At 38.2% G+C, this 19,929-nt stretch overlaps 1 protein-coding gene across 1 annotated transcript; it reads right to left on the bottom strand.

The window, feature by feature from the left end:
• Positions 1 to 14,498: 14,498 nt before the first annotated feature.
• LOC143572178 (nucleolar GTP-binding protein 1-like) lies at positions 14,499 to 19,027 on the bottom strand. The gene is made up of 13 exons (XM_077057401.1): positions 18,964 to 19,027; positions 18,274 to 18,396; positions 18,052 to 18,178; positions 17,887 to 17,951; positions 17,684 to 17,797; positions 17,529 to 17,603; positions 17,395 to 17,433; positions 17,230 to 17,301; positions 16,176 to 16,289; positions 16,026 to 16,097; positions 15,832 to 15,868; positions 15,402 to 15,721; positions 14,499 to 14,697 (listed from the first exon to the last, which is right to left on the bottom strand). The coding sequence occupies exons 2-13, from the start codon at positions 18,382 to 18,384 to the stop codon at positions 14,590 to 14,592; spliced, it is 1,254 nt and encodes a 417-aa protein (XP_076913516.1). The 5' UTR covers positions 18,385 to 18,396; positions 18,964 to 19,027; the 3' UTR covers positions 14,499 to 14,589.
• Positions 19,028 to 19,929: the final 902 nt, after the last annotated feature.

The following is a 19,929-nucleotide window of genomic DNA, read 5'->3' as shown; positions in this document are numbered from 1 at the left end:
TTATTTTGTCTCACCCCTGCTTAGTCAGCAAGGGGTGAGAATTTGTTTTTGGGGTGTAATGGTGTAGGTGCTACAAATATAATATAATATAACATATATATATATGTATATATATGTATATATATATCCCCCTCTCTCAATCACAATATAATAATATTAAAAAAACACAATTCGCCCCCCACAAACAACACAAGCCGGCGATAAAAGCTTGGCGCCCCTCACCCCCACACACACACACAATTCGCCCCACATTTCGTCAAGGGGGCGGTGTTGTAGTCCCTTCGCGCCCAAAATTCGCACAAATCGGCGTCCACTACACATGGCCTAAAGATACATCCTTTAAAGCACAATGTACTCGGTTGACAGCCAAAAGTACAACACTTAATGCACGATTTTGGTTAAAGAAGTTGTAAATTAGTATATATATATATATATGTGTGTGTGTGATTTGAATGTTTAGAATTTTAACTCTTTAGTTTATGTGTTTGTCTATAAGTTTATCTTATTATTCAAACTTTAGAAATTGTGAATTTGAATCATAGTATGTTTAACAAATTATTTTATATAAAATAGACTCTTAGAGCTAGGGTGAACAACTTAACCGCCATAACCGTTTAATCGAACCATAACCGATATAACCGAACCGATTTTAACCGATATAACCGGAGGGTCGGTTTAGTGAATTTTTGTAACATCCCAAATTTCGAATAATAATAATATTGTATATTGACTCGTCATGACGGAAAAGTTTACTTGAGTTAATAAGTAAAAAGTAAAATGGTAAAAGGGAAAGATAAGTAGGCTAATTAAATATATTGTTTGTTGATGATTTAGGGTTACATGCATGATTGTTAGTTCATAGGTTAATTGTTTATTGAGTTTTGATGAAAACTGATGCTGGACAGATTATTGAATTCGAGTTTGGACGACTGTAACTCGATGTTAATGTTATGTTTAGATGCGATTGTTGATTCTATAATATATTAGGTCGAGTCTAGTTTCTGAAAATTCCGAGTTTGTAATTTTTGGACTTATAAAAGTTTGTTTTTATTATTTTACAAAACTGTTGTGCAAGGATGATTTGGGAGACCTGATGTTAGGCTGTTTTGCGACTAAGATATCTCATAAACTACAAAACCAAATGGGTTGGTTCTACTTCTGGAAGAAAATACATTGAGTTAGGAACCTAACCCAATTGGTCTTGCATTAATAGGATTTTTCATTTAACGGGAATAACAAATAACATTCTGTTGCGCATGATTCTGACTGCTGTGAGTTTACTGTAATGTTTTGACCATTGTGAGAAATCTTTGTGGAATAAAAATACAATAAAAATAGTTCTGGAAACCTAACTCATGTGTGCTTTTGTGACGATTTTTGGTGAATTAATTGATATGTTATGATCTGTTGAATAGAGTAATCTTTCAAGTAGAAATCTGTCCTGATAGAACTAGCTGCTGAACTATATGAAAATACATGAAACGTGCTTGTTGCTAGATAATTGTCATGTTTTTGACTAAATTGCCCTTGTGGGGAATGACTGCTAGTAATATACAATATTAATACTTGACACGTAAGTAGTTGTTCACACATGTAACGTATCACCAATGTGTTTGTTGAGTCACACACAATTCACAAACAAAACACGAAACATATCTTATGCATAGGTATTATGTGCCGAGTCTAGAGACTCAATAATAGTTCCAACACTTAGAAAATCTCATTCTTGTTTTAGAACGCTAGTGAGGATTTTCTGTGACGCGCATCTCTTGGTTGACTTGTTTTTGAATTCTACGCAAACAGTGAGTTTCACGTTCCCCTTTTACTCTTTTAAACGCTTTTACTTGGGGGAGAATACATGCTCCAAAACACTTTAGATTTTGTTATTTAGTTATATATCACTTGTAAAGGCTAAGTGGCAAACGAAACAACAAAAGTCCTTCATAACATCGAACCGTTTAGTATTGGATAATAGCGAGTCACTGTTGAGTAGCACTACTGGGTTTGACAAACCCCACCCAACGCTAAACTCGACTGGAGGTCGAGCGGGTGTAATCTTGGCTAACACATTTTCCATGGTCAGGATAGACATGGTGGCAAGGCAATTGATAAACAGTCAGCTTCGGTGTCGAACACTTAGTAATACTTGTTTTATAGGCTAGCTACCTATAGATATATAATTGATTTAACATTATCTGGTAACGCAAACGCAAACGCAAAACGCAAACGCAAACGCAAACGCAAACGCAAACGCAAAACGTAAACGCAAACGCAAACGCTTTATTTATATAAACTTGTGAACTCACCAACCCCGTGTTGACACTTTTAGTATGTTATTATCAGGTAGCCGAGGCGGGCGCGCGGTATAGGATCATGCATTACCTTGAACTCTATCGTTTTTGCAAACTTGTTTTTTAAACTGTTATCAATTGGGTTTTAAGTCGTCCTGCGTGACGCAACACTTGGTTTATGATTTTACGCTTCCGCACTTATTTACACTCAAATGTTTCGTGGTTTGAAAACTTTACTTATGGTTTGATTATAACTAATGATTCAGATCCTGTTAGTTCACATCCTCTGACGGTAAAACTCCGTTAGTGGATTTTGAGGGTGTGACAGATTGGTATCAGAGCCATTGGTTATAGCGAACTAGAAATTGCATGCATACTAGACTATAACCGCAACGACTCATTAGTTATGATCTTACGCACTGCATATAAGTATATAGATATGATATATATTTAGTTACTCATTTTCTTTATCTCTTAACCTCATTCACTCGTACGCGCATAACCCATACACGAATTATCCTGTAAGGATGTCGACGCCATCGTCATCATCATCCGACCCGATGTCTCACGCCCCTGGAAATGAACCGCATATTCCCACTCATCACCACCTCGAGTAGTCCCGGCACTTGCAGCCCCCACACCGAAGAGGTATCGTCCATCTGGAGATGTGTACGAGGACAATGGTCACTGGAGTTGGTACCTCGAGTCTAGTCGATCGGATCGTATAATGTGTGCAAGTTCCACCGCTACCTCTCCCAGGTTGTCCTACATCCTTCAAAACGCTACCACCCCTGACACTCCCGATGGAGCGCGCTTTCGCAGTCCTCTTTTCTTGTTTAGAGCGTGAGGTTGACATTATGCACTCGACTAGAGCAAACGTGAGAGAATTGAAAGAGAATGGAATCGATGTCCGAGAGAGAATTTCCTTCCTGACCGAAGCCATGAAGGAAGTTCAGGATGCTCATGTTCACCAAATGGAGATAATGAACAAAATGCAAGCAGAGATGATAGATTTGCGTGACCAAATTTTTAATGCAAGAACCATTGCAATGGAAACTCTAGCCCGATGCGACACACTAGGGGCGCAGATTGCCCCGGATGCAGAAGAACCTGAGGAAGAACCCGAGGAAGATGCTAAGGAGGATGCACACTCGGACTTGTCCTCAGGCGACGACATCTCTGGATGATAACACCTAGATGTCTGGAAGAAATGCTGGTCATGGTCGCGGTAACATCAACCTAACCACAGCAGAACTCCAAACCCTATTGAATGACCATGCGGCGGCAGCTCTATCCGCACATGTTCAGAATCAAGCCGGAGGTCCAGCTGGAGCATGTACTTTCAAGAACTACCTGGATTGCAAGCCCACTTCGTTTAAGGTCACTGAGGGAGCCATAGGTTTCCTGCGTTGGGCTGAGAAGGCCGAATCAGCTTTCGAGATGTGTAACTGTCCACCCGCCAGTAGGGTCAAATTTGCTGCTGGAACACTAGAAGATTCTGCTCTCACTTGGTGGAACTCCAATGTGCAAATTCTTGGATTGGAATTGGCGAACGCTATGAACTGGGAAGAGTTCAAGAATATGATGCGGGAAGAGTATTGTCCTAGAGAGGAAATCGCGAAGTTGGAATATGAGTTTTGGTCGTTGAAAATGGTGGGTTCCGAGATTGAAGCCTACACCACACTTTCCCATGAGCTAGCAGTAATGTGTCCACGGATGGTAGACCCGCCGAGTAAGAGAATCGAGATGTATATCGATGGGTTGGTACCACAAATTCAGGGTATGGTGACGTCTTCCAAACCGGCTACAATTCAACAAGCGATCCGGTTAGCTCACAAACTGACGGATCAGGCAGTGACCCAAGGTGCGTTACCACCTAGAGGTTCAACCTCTAAAACCTGTGACAACCCGAGCACTGACAACAGCAACAACAACCCGAGTAATGGAAAGAGGAAATTTGATAACGCCAGGTCCTCATCATCGAACCCCCCACAGCAACAACACTACCGTAAGCCCGAATTCGGTCGGAACTTCAATAATCAGAGTTCCAACAATAACAACAACGGTGGCGAACAAGTTTCGAGTGGCTATGCTGGGAAGTACCCGAAATGCAACAAGTGCAACTATCACCATGCTGGGCCATGCGACCGTATCAAATGTCTGAGATGCGGAAAAATGGGTCATCAGGCTAAGGAATGTAGGGGAGACCTAGCGGCAAGGGGTGCTCCTAAACATCCTACTGCGACTAAAGGGTGTTTCGAGTGTGGTCAAGAGGGTCATTTCAATAAGGATTGCCCTAAACAAAAGCAGAATGAGAACAATGGAGGCAGCAACAGTGGCGGAAGCAGTGGTAAAGGTAGAGCTTTCGTCATTGGGTCGGGCCAAGCCCGCAACGATCCGTATGTGGTGACCGGTAAGTTTCCTGTGAACGACTGTTTTGCTTCTATTTTGTTTGACACTGGAGCTGATAGGAGTTTTGTATCGAAAGCCTTTAGTAAACTCTTAGACTTAACTCCAACCCCGTTAGATGCTAAGTTTCCTGTTGAATTAGCTGACGGTAAGTCTATAGAAACAACTCATATACTTGCGGGATGTAAGTTGAAACTGTCGGGTCATACTTTTGATATCGACCTCATACCTTTTACACTTGGTAGTTTCGATGTCGTTGTCGGCATGGACTGGTTATCCGAGAACCGAGCGGAGATTATATGTCATGACAAGATAGTCCACATCACTACCCCTTCCGGCGAGATCATTTCGATCCAGGGCGAGAAGAGCGGCATGACCACCAGCGTCATCACCCTCATGAAGGCGCAGAAATATCTACGAAAGGGTAATCCGGCAATTTTAGCCCATATTGTCGAGAAATCCGCGGAGGAGAAGCGAATCGAAGACATACCGATTGTGCGAGATTTTCCGGAAGTCTTCCCGGAGGATTTGCCTGGACTCCCACCTATTCGACAAGTCGAGTTCCAAATCGAATTGACCCCCGGTGCAGCACCCATAGCACGAGCCCCGTATAAGCTCGCACCGGCAGAGCTTCAGGAGTTGTCTACTCAATTGCAAGATTTGTTGGATAAAGGTTTTATCCGACCTAACTCATCACCATGGGGAGCCCCTGTCTTATTTGTCCGAAAGAAGGACGGGACTTTCCGCATGTGCATCGACTACCGAGAGCTGAACAAGGTGACGATCAAGAACCGTTATCCCTTACCCCGAATTGATAATCTGTTTGACCAGCTGCAAGGATCGAGTTACTACTCGAAGATCGATCTGAGATCTGGTTACCATCAATTAAGAGTGCGCGAAGAAGATATTTCAAAGACGGACTTCAGAACTCGGTACGGTCACTACGAGTTTTCGGTTATGCCTTTTGGCTTAACTAACACGCCAGCCGTATTTATGGATCTCATGAATCGAGTATGCAAGGCGTACCTCGACAAGTTTGTGATCGTTTTTATTGATGATATCCTCGTCTACTCCAAGAACAAGGCCGACCACGAAGAACACCTGAAGTTGATCCTAGAATTGCTGAAGAAGGAACAACTGTACGCTAAACTCTCGAAATGCGAATTTTGGCTTCGCGAGGTTCACTTCTTAGGACATGTGATCAATGAGAATGGTATCCATGTCGATCCCAGCAAAGTAGAGGCCATCAAAAACTGGGAAGCACCTAAGACTCCGACTGAGGTGCGACAATTCCTAGGACTGGCTGGCTACTACCGGCGTTTTATCGAGGGATTTTCAAAGATTGCTCAACCCCTCACCGCTTTGACTCACAAGGGTACTAAGTACAATTGAGGTGACGCGCAAGAATCCGTTTTCCAACTGTTGAAAACCAAACTCTGTAGCGCCCCTATCCTAGCCCTTCCCGAGGGAACAGAAAATTTTGAGGTACATTGTGAAGCATCGATACAAGGTCTCGGTTGCGTGCTGATGCAACTCGAGAAAGTTATAGCCTATGCCTCTCGACAACTACGGTTCACGAGAAGAACTACACGACCCATGACTTGGAACTCGGAGCTGTGGTGTTTGCTCTTAAGATATGGAGGCATTACTTGTATGGTACCAAGTTTACCATTTACACCGACCACCTCCAACATATCTACGATCAGAAGGAGCTGAACATGCGACAGCGTCGTTGGGTCGAGCTGCTTAAGGATTATGATTGGGCAATCAAGTACCACCCTGGCAAGGCCAATGTAGTGGCCGATGCTCTCAGCAGGAAAGAAACCGATAAACCTAGGCGAGTGCTAGCATTACAACTCACGATTCACGCCAACTTACCCGATCAGATTCGCGATGCGCAACTCGAAGCCTTGAAAGACGATAATCTCCCATCAGAACTTATGCGGGGCATGAACAAGCAACTTGAAACCAAACCGGACGGGGTCCGATATTTCGAAAACCGGATTTGGGTCCCTCGATACGGAGAGTTGAGAACTCTAGTGATGGACGAAGCACACAAGTCCCGATATTCCATCCACCCTGGCTCAGATAAAATGTACCATGACCTAAAGGCACTTTACCGGTGGCCAAACATAAAAGCCGACATTGCCACCTATGTAAGCAAATGCTTGACCTGTGCGAGAGTCAAAATAGAATATCAGAAACCATCTGGCCTGCTACAGCAACCGGAACTTCCAACGTGGAAATGGGAACACATTTCCACGGATTTCATCACGGGATTACCCAAAACACCGACGGGATGCGATACCATCTGGGAGATCGTTGACCGGTTGACTAAGTCTGCACACTTCTTAGCAATCAAGGAATCGGACAAGATGGAAAGACTGACTCGCATCTACATGAAAGAAGTAGTGTCTAGACACGGAGTGCCTGTCTCAATCATATCTGATCGAGATTCCCGTTTCACTTCGCACTTTTGGAAGTCACTACAAAGTGCACTAGGCACCCGCCTTGATATGAGCACAGCATACCATCCTCAGACAGATGGGCAAAGTGAGCGCACCATTCAGACCTTGGAGGACACGTTGCGTGCATGCGTGTTGGATTTCGGAAAAAGTTGGGAACCTCACTTACCTTTGGTAGAGTTTTCGTATAATAATAGCTACCACGCAAGCATTAAAGCAGCGCCGTTTGAAGCGTTGTATGGACGGAAGTGTCGATCACCTCTCTGCTGGGCAGAGGTGGGTGATAGCCAAATCACTGGTCCAGAACTAGTACTTGAAACCTCTGAAAATATTGTTCAAATCCGAAACCGCATGGCAGCAGCACGAGATCGCCAAAAGAGTTACGCCGACAAGCGCCGAAAGCCTCTTGAATTTCAAGTGAAGGACCAAGTATTACTCAAAGTCTTACCTTGGAAAGGTGTGTTTCGCTTCGGAAAGCGAAACAAACTCAATCCACGATACGTTGGTTCCTACCGGATAACTGAGCGCATTGGTCTGGTGGCGTGCCGACTGGATCTACCAACGGAACTCAGTAGCGTACACAATGTATTCCATGTATCCAACTTGAAGAAATGCCTTTCTGACGAAACCCAAGCAGTTCCTTTGGGCGAGTTGCAAGTTGATGAACAGCTACGATTCATCGAAGAACCAGTCGAAGTTTTGGATTGGGAAACCAAAACACTCAAAAACAGCAAACTTCCAATCGTTAAAGTTCGTTGGAACTCGAGACGTGGACCAGAGTTCACGTGGGAACACGAGGATCAAATGATGAAGAAGTATCCTCACCTTTTTGAAGGGCTAACCAAGCACCGAAAACCGCGAAAGCCGACAAACCGCCAGAAATAACCAGAGGTATGAATTAAATTTCTGGACGAAATTTCTTTCTACTAGGGGATGATATGACAAACTGAAAATTTTTGCCTTTTTCAGACACCCATCGCGACTTGACTCAAATTTTCGGGACGAAAATTCTTTCAACATGGGAATGATGTGACACTCGTCAATTTCAGGTTAACTCCGTTAATCCGAACTCCGTTAATTCAAACTTAAGATCACACGAACCACAACGCATATCTCATTACATTTAAACTAGGGTTTAGATGACGCATGACAATCACTACACAAGTAGTCTTTCGGAATTTCACCGAAACACACACGAGTCGACTCAAACCATTGGTGAACAAGCGATGAATATTATAAACAAGTACTTGATATAATTATGTGTTACGTTTATATGTATAAATGTGTACTTGTATGCATGTCATTATATTATGGAGGTGATTTATGTTTTATGCTAGAATTATACAAAATAGAAGTTGAGGGTGCTAGTTGTAACTTGTCATTTATTTAATTAATATATAAACAACCTTAACCATAAACCCTAACCCTCTTCTCCCTCTCCCTCTACCACCTGCGACGGCAGCCCCCCTCCCCCTTGGATCGACCGATTACCACACACACACATACATATACAAGTTGTTTACAAGGTTGTTGAAGGATCCAAGGTGATAACTAGGTAAATAAGCCTCATATCTAATTTATTCTATCATTTAATTGTATGATTAAACCTGTAAACATAAACCTAAGTGTTAAATATGTTGTTTGTTGATGATTTAGGGTTACATGCATGATTGTTAGTTCATAGGTTAATTGTTTATTGAGTTTTGATGAAAACTGATGCTGGACAGATTATTGAATTCGAGTTTGGACGACTGTAACTCGATGTTAATGTTATGTTTTGTTGCGATTGTTGATTCTATAATATACTAGGTCGAGTCTAGTTTCTAAAAAGTCTGAGTTTGTAATTTTTAGACGTATAAAAGTTTGTTTTTATTATTTTACAAAACTGTTGTGCAAGGCTGATTTGGGAGACCTGATGTTAGGCTGTTTTGCGACTAAGATATCTCATAAACTACAAGACCAAATGGGTTGGTTCTACTTCTGGAAGAAAATAAATTGAGATAGGAACCAAACCCAATTGGTCTTGCATTAATTGGATTTTTCATTTAACGGGAATAACAAATAACATTCTGTTGCGCATGATTCTGACTGCTGTGAGTTTACTGTAATGTTTTGACCATTGTGAGAAATCTATGTGGAATAAAAATACAATAAAAATAGTTCTGGAAACCTAACTCATGTGTGCTTTTGTGACGATTTTTGGTGAATTAATTGATATGTTATGATCTGTTGAATAGAGTAATCTTTCAAGTAGAAATCTGTCCTGATAGAACTAGCTGCTGAACTATATGAAAATACATGAAACGTGCTTGTTGCTAGATAATTGTCATGTTTTTGACTAAATTGCCCTTGTGGGGAATGATTGCTAGTAATATACAATATTAATACTTGACACGTAAGTAGTTGTTCACACATGTAACGTATCACCAATGTGTTTGTTGAGTCACACACAATTCACAAACAAAACACTAAACATATCTTATGCATAGGTATTATGTGCCGAGTCTAGAGACTCAATAATAGTTCCAACACTTAGAAAATCTCATTCTTGTTTTAGAACGCTAGTGAGGATTTTCTGTGACGCGCATCTCTTGGTTGACTTGTTTTTGAATTCTACGCAAACAGTGAGTTTCACGTTCCCCTTTTACTCTTTTAAACGCTTTTACTTGGGGGAGAATACATACTCCAAAACACTTTAGATTTTTTTATTTAGTTATATATCACTTGTAAAGGCTAAGTGGCAAACGAAACAACAAAAGTCCTTCATAACATCGAACCGTTTAGTATTGGATAATAGCGAGTCACTGTTGAGTAGCACTACTGGGTTTGACAAACCCCACCCAACGCTAAACTCGACTGGAGGTCGAGCGGGTGTAATCTTGGCTAACACATTTTCCATGGTCAGGATAGACATGGTGGCAAGGCAATTGATAAACAGTTAGCTTCGGTGTCAAACACTTAGTAATACTTGTTTTATAGGCTAGCTACCTATAGATATATAATTGATTTACCATTATCTGGTAACGCAAACGCAAACGCAAAACGCAAACGCAAACGCAAAACGTAAACGCAAACGCAAACGCTTTATTTATATAAACTTGTGAACTCACCAACCCCGTGTTGACACTTTTAGTATGTTATTCTCAGGTAGCCGAGGCGGGCGCGCGGTATAGGATCATGCATTACCTTGAACTCTATCGTTTTTGCAAACTTGTTTTTTAAACTGTTATCAATTGGGTTTTAAGTCGTCCTGCGTGACGCAACACTTGGTTTATGATTTTACGCTTCCGCACTTATTTACACTCAAATGTTTCGTGGTTTGAAAACTTTACTTATGGTTTGATTATAACTAATGATTCCGATCCTGTTAGTTCACACCCTCTAACGGTAAAACTCCGTTAGTGGATTTTGAGGGTGTGACATTCTCGGCCAACCCATGTTCTCGGCCAGGCACGAGATTTCGGTCAACCTGAGATTTCGGCCAAAACAGGTTCCCGGCGAGTTCTCGGTGGGTTCTCGGTCAAATGGGTTCTCTGTTTTGAGTTCTCGGCCGCAGTCCTGTTGGGCCTTGGGCCTGAACCCAAATTGGGCCAGATGATGGATATTTGGACCTGATTTAAATAAGCCCAACTTAGAAAATAACTTAAAATGTTAATGGAAAATGTGTTAAGACAGTTAATGGAAATAAATTTTTTCCAAGCTGACATGGCAGCTTAACCCCAGCCAGGGGCTCTGCCCCTTGGACCCCGCTAGGGGCTGCCGCCCCTAGAACCCCGTTGCCAGGGGCGCTGCCCCCGGACCCCCGTTCGTTGTAGGTTATATAAAGATAGAAATACGATATGGGTAGTAATAGTTAATTGATACATGTAAATATTATACAGTTAGCCATGCACAGCTCAAGAAGGGGATTATGATAAACGGTGAACGTAACCACATTCAGGTGAGTTTCTAGCCTCATTTCCTTGTTATGTTTTCGGGGCCGTGTGCATACTCGATGTGATAGTTAATACACTTACCTTAAATGGTAAGTGTATGCCATGTAAGATTTATGTGATAGATATTATGTTATGATTGTGAATGAAAGCTTGTCGATACGTGAACGATTTTCGAATATTGCACGTGTTGACAAGGGAGGTATGTATATGGAAGATAAATGGGTATGATATAAATATATGTATGATATATGAGTATGTAATGACGAATAAAGAAAGTATATGTATGAGTATGTAAAGATAGTACGAACGAAGATGAAGAAATAGGGATCAGACCCTAATAATATCTGAGATAGAAAAGGAAGGGATCAGACCCTAATAATATCTGAGATAGAATGGACAGTAAATATATATAAAGTATGAACTTAATAAAGTATGTACGTATGTATGAAAGTACGATATATAAGTAAAGTAGTAAAGTAATTATTATGTATCTTCGGATGCATGATTGAAGGTAAGTGAATGTATTGTATGATGTATGATTAACTAGAACTCACTCAGCGTAGCTGACTTTTAGTATGCACGCAGGTGAGTAGGATGCGTCAGCTGGCGTGAGCGGGACACATGGCAGAAGAATAAAAGTCTGGCATCTGGAGACCGGTTATGTTTTATAAGTTATGTTTTAATTTTGAAAGACAAGAAGAATGTTTTAAGACATGTTTATGATTTGATATGTAACGTTTTATGAAAGTTTTATGTTTCGCATAAGGTTTTAATTAACTCTGATATTTAGAATTGCGTTTATGAGTAAATCCAACGTCCAAATGTGAGACACCGGTAACGGGGCCTTACAATTTTCAAAAACCGCTAAATATGGGTCGGTTTTGGTTAAAGATAATTCCAAACCCGCCATAACCGAAACCGACCCATTTATTTAACCAACGATATGTTTGAGGCTAACTTCCTCCAAACACATGGTCGGAATATACCATTTTGATGGTTTTGGTTCAACGTTTATTATTGAATTAACTTGGAATTCATTGTTCGATTATATGTTGCCGTTTTTTATAAATATTTGGTATTAGTATTATGGATTATATATTTTGTTGGACTATGTAATGTCATATTTTTGTAATATTTGGTACCAAACTTTTAGGCGTAGATACATTGTTTTGGTTACGGTTAACCGACCCAAACTGACTCGTTACCTTCAAAATCGATTAACCGAAACCACCATAATGGATCGGTTATGGTTATGGATATCCATTATCCGACATATCGGTTATGATTATCGGTTTCGCTCAAAACCGCCCCAAACCGACCCATGCACACCCCTAATTAGAGCTATGTAATTAGTATGCAGGTTTATTGAATAAAAGAATGAGTCGTGTTTGATTACAAAAACCAATTATTCGAGCCCTCATTTCCAACAAAACAATTGACTTTCAAGAAAAGTCAACAATACATAGAAAGGATATACAATATCTTTCCAAAATAATATCAAGGGGTGTATCGAACAAAATCAAAGCATAATCCATAAAGTATATAAAGTTACATGATTAATTCGATTTGTAGTTGTTAAAGAGTTACACTTTATTTTTTTTAAAAAGCATAGAAAATATATAATTGACTTACATGTATAAATTTTGATGGTTTTTTTCACGTTCCGGTTATGACACGGTTGAAATACAATTATCAAAACTAAGTGAGCAAAATGAATAATAAAGCTTGAGATGCTTAATACTTTACTCGATAAATAAAGGGAATTTGGTTTTTAATACTCTCAACTTTCACCCGTTGGTCAATATCACTTCTAACTTTCGATTTGTTACACACTACTCTCAACTTTCATCATATTTGTTTTTGTCACTCTTTCACTAACAGACCACTAACGTCGTTAGTGGTGCTGCTGCCGTGGCTTATTTTAAATGAGCTGGCAAAATATTTATAAAGTTTATGGGTCCACCACTCTAACTCCGTCTTCTTCCCCAACCCTGCAAACCCAAATTCCCCACCAATTTATAATATTTATAGAATGGTATGTATCATCTTCCTCCTGTTTTGAAGAGATCCACCATTCAACTGCTTCAAACACGCAATACTTGTCAATATTCGATTTATTTTCTAGATCCATAATCAAATAAACAAGTCGTTAAAGAGACAACAATGGCGGAGTTTGATGAAGATGATAGCAACGAATCAAGAGAGAGTGGATGAGCAAGGCGGAGAAGAAGAATGAACGGAGGCGGTAATTCTTGAGCCAAAAGAATGAACGGAGGCGGTAATTCTTGAGCCAATTTCGTTCAAACTTCGGTCAGATCTAAGAGTTGGTTGTAGTTAACAGGTGGCGATGGTGTGGTTAATAGAGATGGCAATGGAGTTGGTGGTGGGTAACATATATGGATATGAGGATGATGACGGCGGCGGCTAAGGGGATGAGAGTTTTGAGGCAAAGGTGTTGATGATGATAGGTTCAAGTGGTGTCGTGTCGGCAGTAGGATAGTGGCAATGGTTGTAGGTAACAGAGGTTCAGTGGGTGGCTGGAGTTGTGGCTGGAGTTGGGTTTTCTTAGAGTGAAAGAGGAAAATGTGTGTGGAAGAAAATGAAAGTTAGGAGCTCTTGTCAGTATCACCATATGCCAACTCAGCTAAAAAAAGCCACGTCACATGCTAGCTCAGTTTAAAAAAAGCCACGTCAGCATCACCCCTAACGTCGTTAGTGGTCTGTTAGTGAAGTAGTGACAAAAACAAATATTGTGAAAGTTGAGAGTGGTGTGTAATAAATCAAAAGTTGAGATTATTAAAAACCAATATCCCATAAATAAATAAATAAAAAGTGTCAAATAAAAGCTTAAACAAAAGGCTAAAAAGATTCATGTTCTACAATAATATTTGAGAAACTTTAATACGATCATAGCAATAATATTTATATGATAAAACTTAAAAATAAAAACAAGTTTGTTTTCTTGAAATTAAGTTACACTTGTTATATTAAAATAATCTTACAAACAAACAAGTGTATCGAGTAAAATTACACAGATAAAAGAGGCAGATGTGATGTAGTAGTAAATAACTATAAGTTTATAACACAAGATGATGAAAACATAATAGTAGTAGTAGATAAAAGAGCAGATAAACATGACTAAGATGGTACAAATCCTCTAAAAAACCATCTATAAGCTCCCCTTGAAAATAAACCTAAACTAGTTAAATAGTCTCATTTTACACTATAAAAATTCAATGTTTTTTTAACAAGAGCATTGTCTAGTTTACAGTATTGTCTCAGAAAATTAATAACTCACTTCTAAAGTATGACCTTGTTGCTTAACCACTTTTCAAAAGAACCATCGTTAGCAACCTGCGCCGCACTTGAACTAAGTTCATGATCGTTGTCATATCACTTTATACCCTAGAAACTTCGCATCAATTAACCTCGATGTTGCATTTTCAAATATTGATTCATTTTACCTCATATCAACCGATTAGTTCCATATTATATAAAAGTTTTGCGCGGAGAAGAAACAATAGTCGGGGCCTCAAGTTTTTGAATATTTAGTCTTGTTGCTTGAGTTACAAGAAGCTCATGCACTTTACTCTTCAACTGGAAAACAACACAAGAAAATAGTATTAGACAAAGTTATCAAAAATACATAAAAGGCAGTTATTTCAATCCAGGTCACATAAAAAATTATCAACAAGTCATTGAATATGTAAAAGAGATCAGTTTGGTTAATTTTCTGTTCCGGTTATCAGTTGATTGTATGATATGGTCTGGTTATGGTTCGTTAACTGACCACCAGGCCTTCATTTTTGGGCTTGGCTTAATTGGGTCAGCTTTAATATAGATTTGGGTTTAACAAATGCAAATGATTTCATGAAACTTAATCCATATATTATATTATATTGTTATTACATTAGTTAAAGATTTGCAACATCAACCAAAACAACAAAATAGTGACAGTAAAATTTTCAATTGACACTAATCTTTAAAAATATACAACTAGAGATTCGGTTTGGTTTCTAATAGTTCAGTGATTTCGGTTCAGTTCGTAAATGTAAGCAATCGAAGCCAACAAATATAGTTTGTTATCAAAATACCATAAACAAAATATCGGCTTTCCTTTTTCTTTGGTTGCCGGTTATCCAATATTTAGGATAAGTTTTTGGAGTTATCAGATCAGCACATCAGTTATTTCTAAAGAAGGGACAAAAGGTAACTGCAGTCAAAACCGTACCAATTTTAGCCCACAATAAAAGTATGGTTTTGACCCATTAAAAAACACGTATGAGTTGTCAAGTTCTAACCTCATTGATCCCGACTTGACTCATCACCGATACACGAAGCGCCCCATCAGGTCCCACTAGTCGATATTTTTGTAATTCAGAATCATCAGCTTCAGCATCTTCTGTGATGTAAAAAACTGGAGACTCTTGCAACAGATCACACTTGGAGACGATATCAATCCATAGATGGGTACTGAATCTTTCTTTTATTTCTTTGTAAATTAAATACTGATCTGAAGGGCTGGTCCCACATTCTCCAGTTAAATCATGAACAAATAATACGGCGGTGGGTAGATGCTCGAGCACCGCGAGTGTTAGCTTTTCTAGATTATTTCTGTCCTCTGCATATTAAAGGGGTTTTTAAAGTATTAAGTATGTACATGGTCAAAGTCAAATCTCCAAAACTGAAAAAATAGGAAGTTCTATAATTCTAAGAGTGTAAATGTGTTACCGTCACGTCTCCTCAAGATCCCAGGTGTATCCGTCACCTGCAGTCAATTTCAACCCTTAAATATTGTGTTTGTTTTTCTCGTTTTTTGCTATTTAACTGGGTGTAGGGTCATTGACCTACCAGCTTTGAACTGGTCTAGAACATTGTACAAAAACAGTATACTAAGTATATCAAGTAATGAAGAAAATGCGGACCTGGAAGTGCTGGTAGCTTAAAGTTATATGTCCCATTAGAATTCCTCTCGTTGTAAAAGGGTAGTTACAGATCTGTAGAAACACGTGTTTCGGGTCAAACCAGCCCATTTTGCTACCTCTATTTTACAATAACATGAATTTAAAATATACCTCAGGTTTGCCTGTTGAAAGTATGCGCACTAAAGATGATTTTCCAACATTAGGAGCTCCAACAAGGCAGAGTGTTGGCATTTCAAGATCAACAACCGGCATTGCCCTCAAACTCTGCAAAACGGGTGGTTCACTTCAGGTATAAAAATGTGTGACGGGTCAAAATTGGTATAGTTTTAATATGGGCTGGATCTGTTGACCAAAGACACTTTTTGTTAAAAGTGTGCATGAGTCGGTTTTTGGCTCAAACAGAACCAAAAACCGAAAATTTAGTTTTTAGGTTTTTGAAAACCGCTTGTTTTCGGATTTTTCGGTTTTCACAATTGGTTCAGTTCAGTTTAGTTCGTTTTATCATGTGGGCTTGTAATTTTTGGGCCGAAAAAAATTGGACATGAAACTTTGGTCCTAAACTTTTTTTATTAATTAATTATTACACATTTAGACCTAAAAGTTTTGGGCTACACTATTTATTAATTTCTTATAAATTACTTTACATTCAATGTTAAAAATTATAATTCATAAATTTAATAACAAAAGTTGATTTTTTTTCCGGTTTTTACAGGTTCAAATATAAAATTTGGTTTGCTTTTAGAGGTTCGGTTGACTTTTTTTCGGTTTTCAGGGCATGCAAAACCGAAACCAAACCAGAAATTTGGTTTTGAAAAAACATAAAAACCAAATTGTTGGTTTTAGGTTCAGTTCGGTTATGTTAGTTATTTCAGTTACTTGTAGACTATTTTAGTTTCATGCACATCATTACTTATTGTCCATGTTATTTATATAACTAATGAGTTAAATGTGATTAGAAAACCTATACTATAATACTATTGCAACATTAATCTGTTTAAAAAGAAAAAAAGCAACAAAATAGGTTTTATAGCATTAAAAGTACATGTTGGACGACTTTCAACCATTTGATGCACTTCCTTTTTGGCTTTAATAATTTTTTTGGTATTTTTTATCTACCCTCTTCAGGAGTTAAAAGTAAAACAAAAACCTATTCAACGCGTTAACAAGTTAACGGGTTTAACAATATTTTTGCAAATGAACAAACATTGGCTATTTGCATCAACTCATCAACAGCTTTTCCATCAGTATGAAAGATCTCTTCAAGTCTTTTTATTCCCTGCAACAAATTGTAGCAAATAAATCATAAACTCTTTTTATAAGGAGTGGAAAAATGAATAATTAGACCTCATTCTTTCGGTTTAAGACTGACCTCAGCTAACCTCTCCTCTGCTTCACGTTTTGTTGATGACTATTAAAATTTGTTCAAAACAAATTAGTTTTCATTTATATAAGAAAATTAATAATAGATGTCAATTAATGTTGATCAAACAGGTTAGGTCTTACCTGAGCACAAAGTGATGCATGTTCTTTTCCAACTGATACAAGTTTCTTCCTAAGAGAATCAACTTTTCCTAAAACCTGCAATTACAAGATATCATAAACAAGTAACAATAAAAATTTAAAAATATATAAGAAAAATGCCTTAATTGGATACAAACCTGTTCATAATTTCCATCTCCTAAAGTCAACTCGACAAGAGACCGTTCATAAGGGTGCAGATGTCTCTTATTTGGAAAATTTTCTTTGTATGTTTTCAATGGCAGCGTTAGTTCCTAAAAATCATTTATAAACACACAATTCTATATAAGATATCACGTATATAATACTTGAATGCTTAGCTAGTAACTAGATACCAAATTACCTTCATTAGAGCATCAAGTTGTTTTGCACCTTTATTTTTCTCACGTTTAGCAGCATTCGCAATCCCTATGAATCATGCAAACTAAAGTCTATAGTTAACAAAATAAATTTATTAAATATGCCAACTTTATCTTTGTTAGTAAATAAAACCATGGTCATTAATTACCCTTTGTAGTTGTGACCCTTCTAGCCTTTCTTAGTGCAGAATATAGAATATCAACCGATGGCATCACCATGGGTAACTTTTGAAAAGCACCAACCGTATCGAGTGCCACGGGTGCAGGTGTTGCATCCTAACAATGAATAATATATTTTATTTAATAATACATACACGGATACATGTTAAAAATTTTACAATGTTGAGACGTGAGTCTGAACTCAGAAATACCTTGGTTTTGCTTTGCTGCTTGGTAGATGATGTTTCTAAATAGCTTGCATTCACAACTTCATACGTAGTTGTTTGCATCTGTTTACTGGAGCACGGGGAATAAAGTTTCATTCTTGGTAATGTGTACAAACCTGCAAGGCATCACATAACAATAAACTTCCACCAATTTGTCTCCAGATTTCTTGTTATGTTCACAGTCCTGTTCGAGATGAGCAAGGGCCTAATGGAGCTCGAACCGGTAATAGTTACAACCCAAGCCGGCTCCGACTCGATATTTCCAGCTCGTGGTTAGAAGAGTTGGATCATTTTTTGTTAGTTTTGAATAACTTTTGATGATTCTATATATGGTTGTAAGCAAACCGAAATGAACCGAACAAGGCCTTGTTCATGTTCATCCGCTAAGCTTTTATCGGACAAGTGAACGATTCACGAACATGGCCTTTTCTTAATTTCAACGGTTCGGTCTGGCTACCAAGTTTGTGTTGGTTTTTTTAAAACATTCATGCTCGTATGTTAAATTAGATATAAATTATTCACATAATAGTCATTATCAATTTATCATCATTACAAACATTGACAGATGACATAATTCAAGGTATTTAATAAGGCAAACTGGAGATAGATACATATATATACAGGAATTGATGACCTAGGGTTTATAGTTAATAAATAATATAAGGAGAAATGAAGGTAAAAAGCTTGGTAGAATTTGGCGCGATTGAATAAAAGTGTTGAGTAAGGAAGCTGCCATAGATGTTGACTCCCGCTCATCTTCGATAGTGTGGATTTTAATAGGGGCTTTTATGTGCTTTTTAAAATATATTATAACTATGGGTCACTACTATTTAAGATGTTCTAAAAGTTTGACATAATTGAGAAGGTGAAGTGCAGTATAAGTATTTTCAAACTATCCTTTATGGATGATAATTATGATTTTTAGACATCCATAACAATGCTTATTGTGCTCCATTAGCAAAACGATATATAGACTTGTTCAGATAATTTCATATTATTGTATACAGATTTTATATAGTTACCTTTAAGGGTTTTATGGCCTTACAAATTCTTAAACAACATTTTAGAGTTTAGAGTTTGTAACTTTTAGTAACGTTTATTTTATCATATTAATTATGTCTTAGTTATTTATCTATATCTATACTATATATAAAGCATGACTGAGGGACCTCTTAAATTTTAAAATGTATCAAACTCAATGCTTTATGTACAACACATAATGCATCAAAAATATAAAAATTAAGGGTAATTAAGTCTTTTCGTTTCTTTAATATATACTTATAAGTTTGGTCCTTCAACTTCACTATTTTTTTGTAAATTCAGATAATAGTTACACATATGCCCCCTAATTCAAAACCAACTACCCCTCGACTTTTTAACGGCCATATCTTTTCACACATTAATATTTTTCTTAAAATAAATACATCATAAAAACGAGTATTTTATTCTCTTTAATTTGAGTATGATATTGCTATAGTTTTTTAGTTTTAAAAAGTTAACATGTTACGCAATTACCGTGTTAAACTGGTAACAGGTCGAGTCGGGTGAGCTTGGGTCATTTGTAAAAGTGGATTAGGGTCAGAACAAGTCGATACAAGAAAAATGGTTAATTTGGTTCGGGTTCGAGTAGATATGGGCCAG

The sequence above is a fragment of the Bidens hawaiensis genome, unplaced genomic scaffold, assembly GCF_021521415.1.
Source record: "Bidens hawaiensis isolate Kalapana, Puna unplaced genomic scaffold, B.hawaiensis_p1.1 tig00025758_1, whole genome shotgun sequence".
Lineage (NCBI taxonomy): Eukaryota > Viridiplantae > Streptophyta > Magnoliopsida > Asterales > Asteraceae > Bidens > Bidens hawaiensis.
This window is presented reverse-complemented; position numbering and strand designations above follow the sequence as displayed.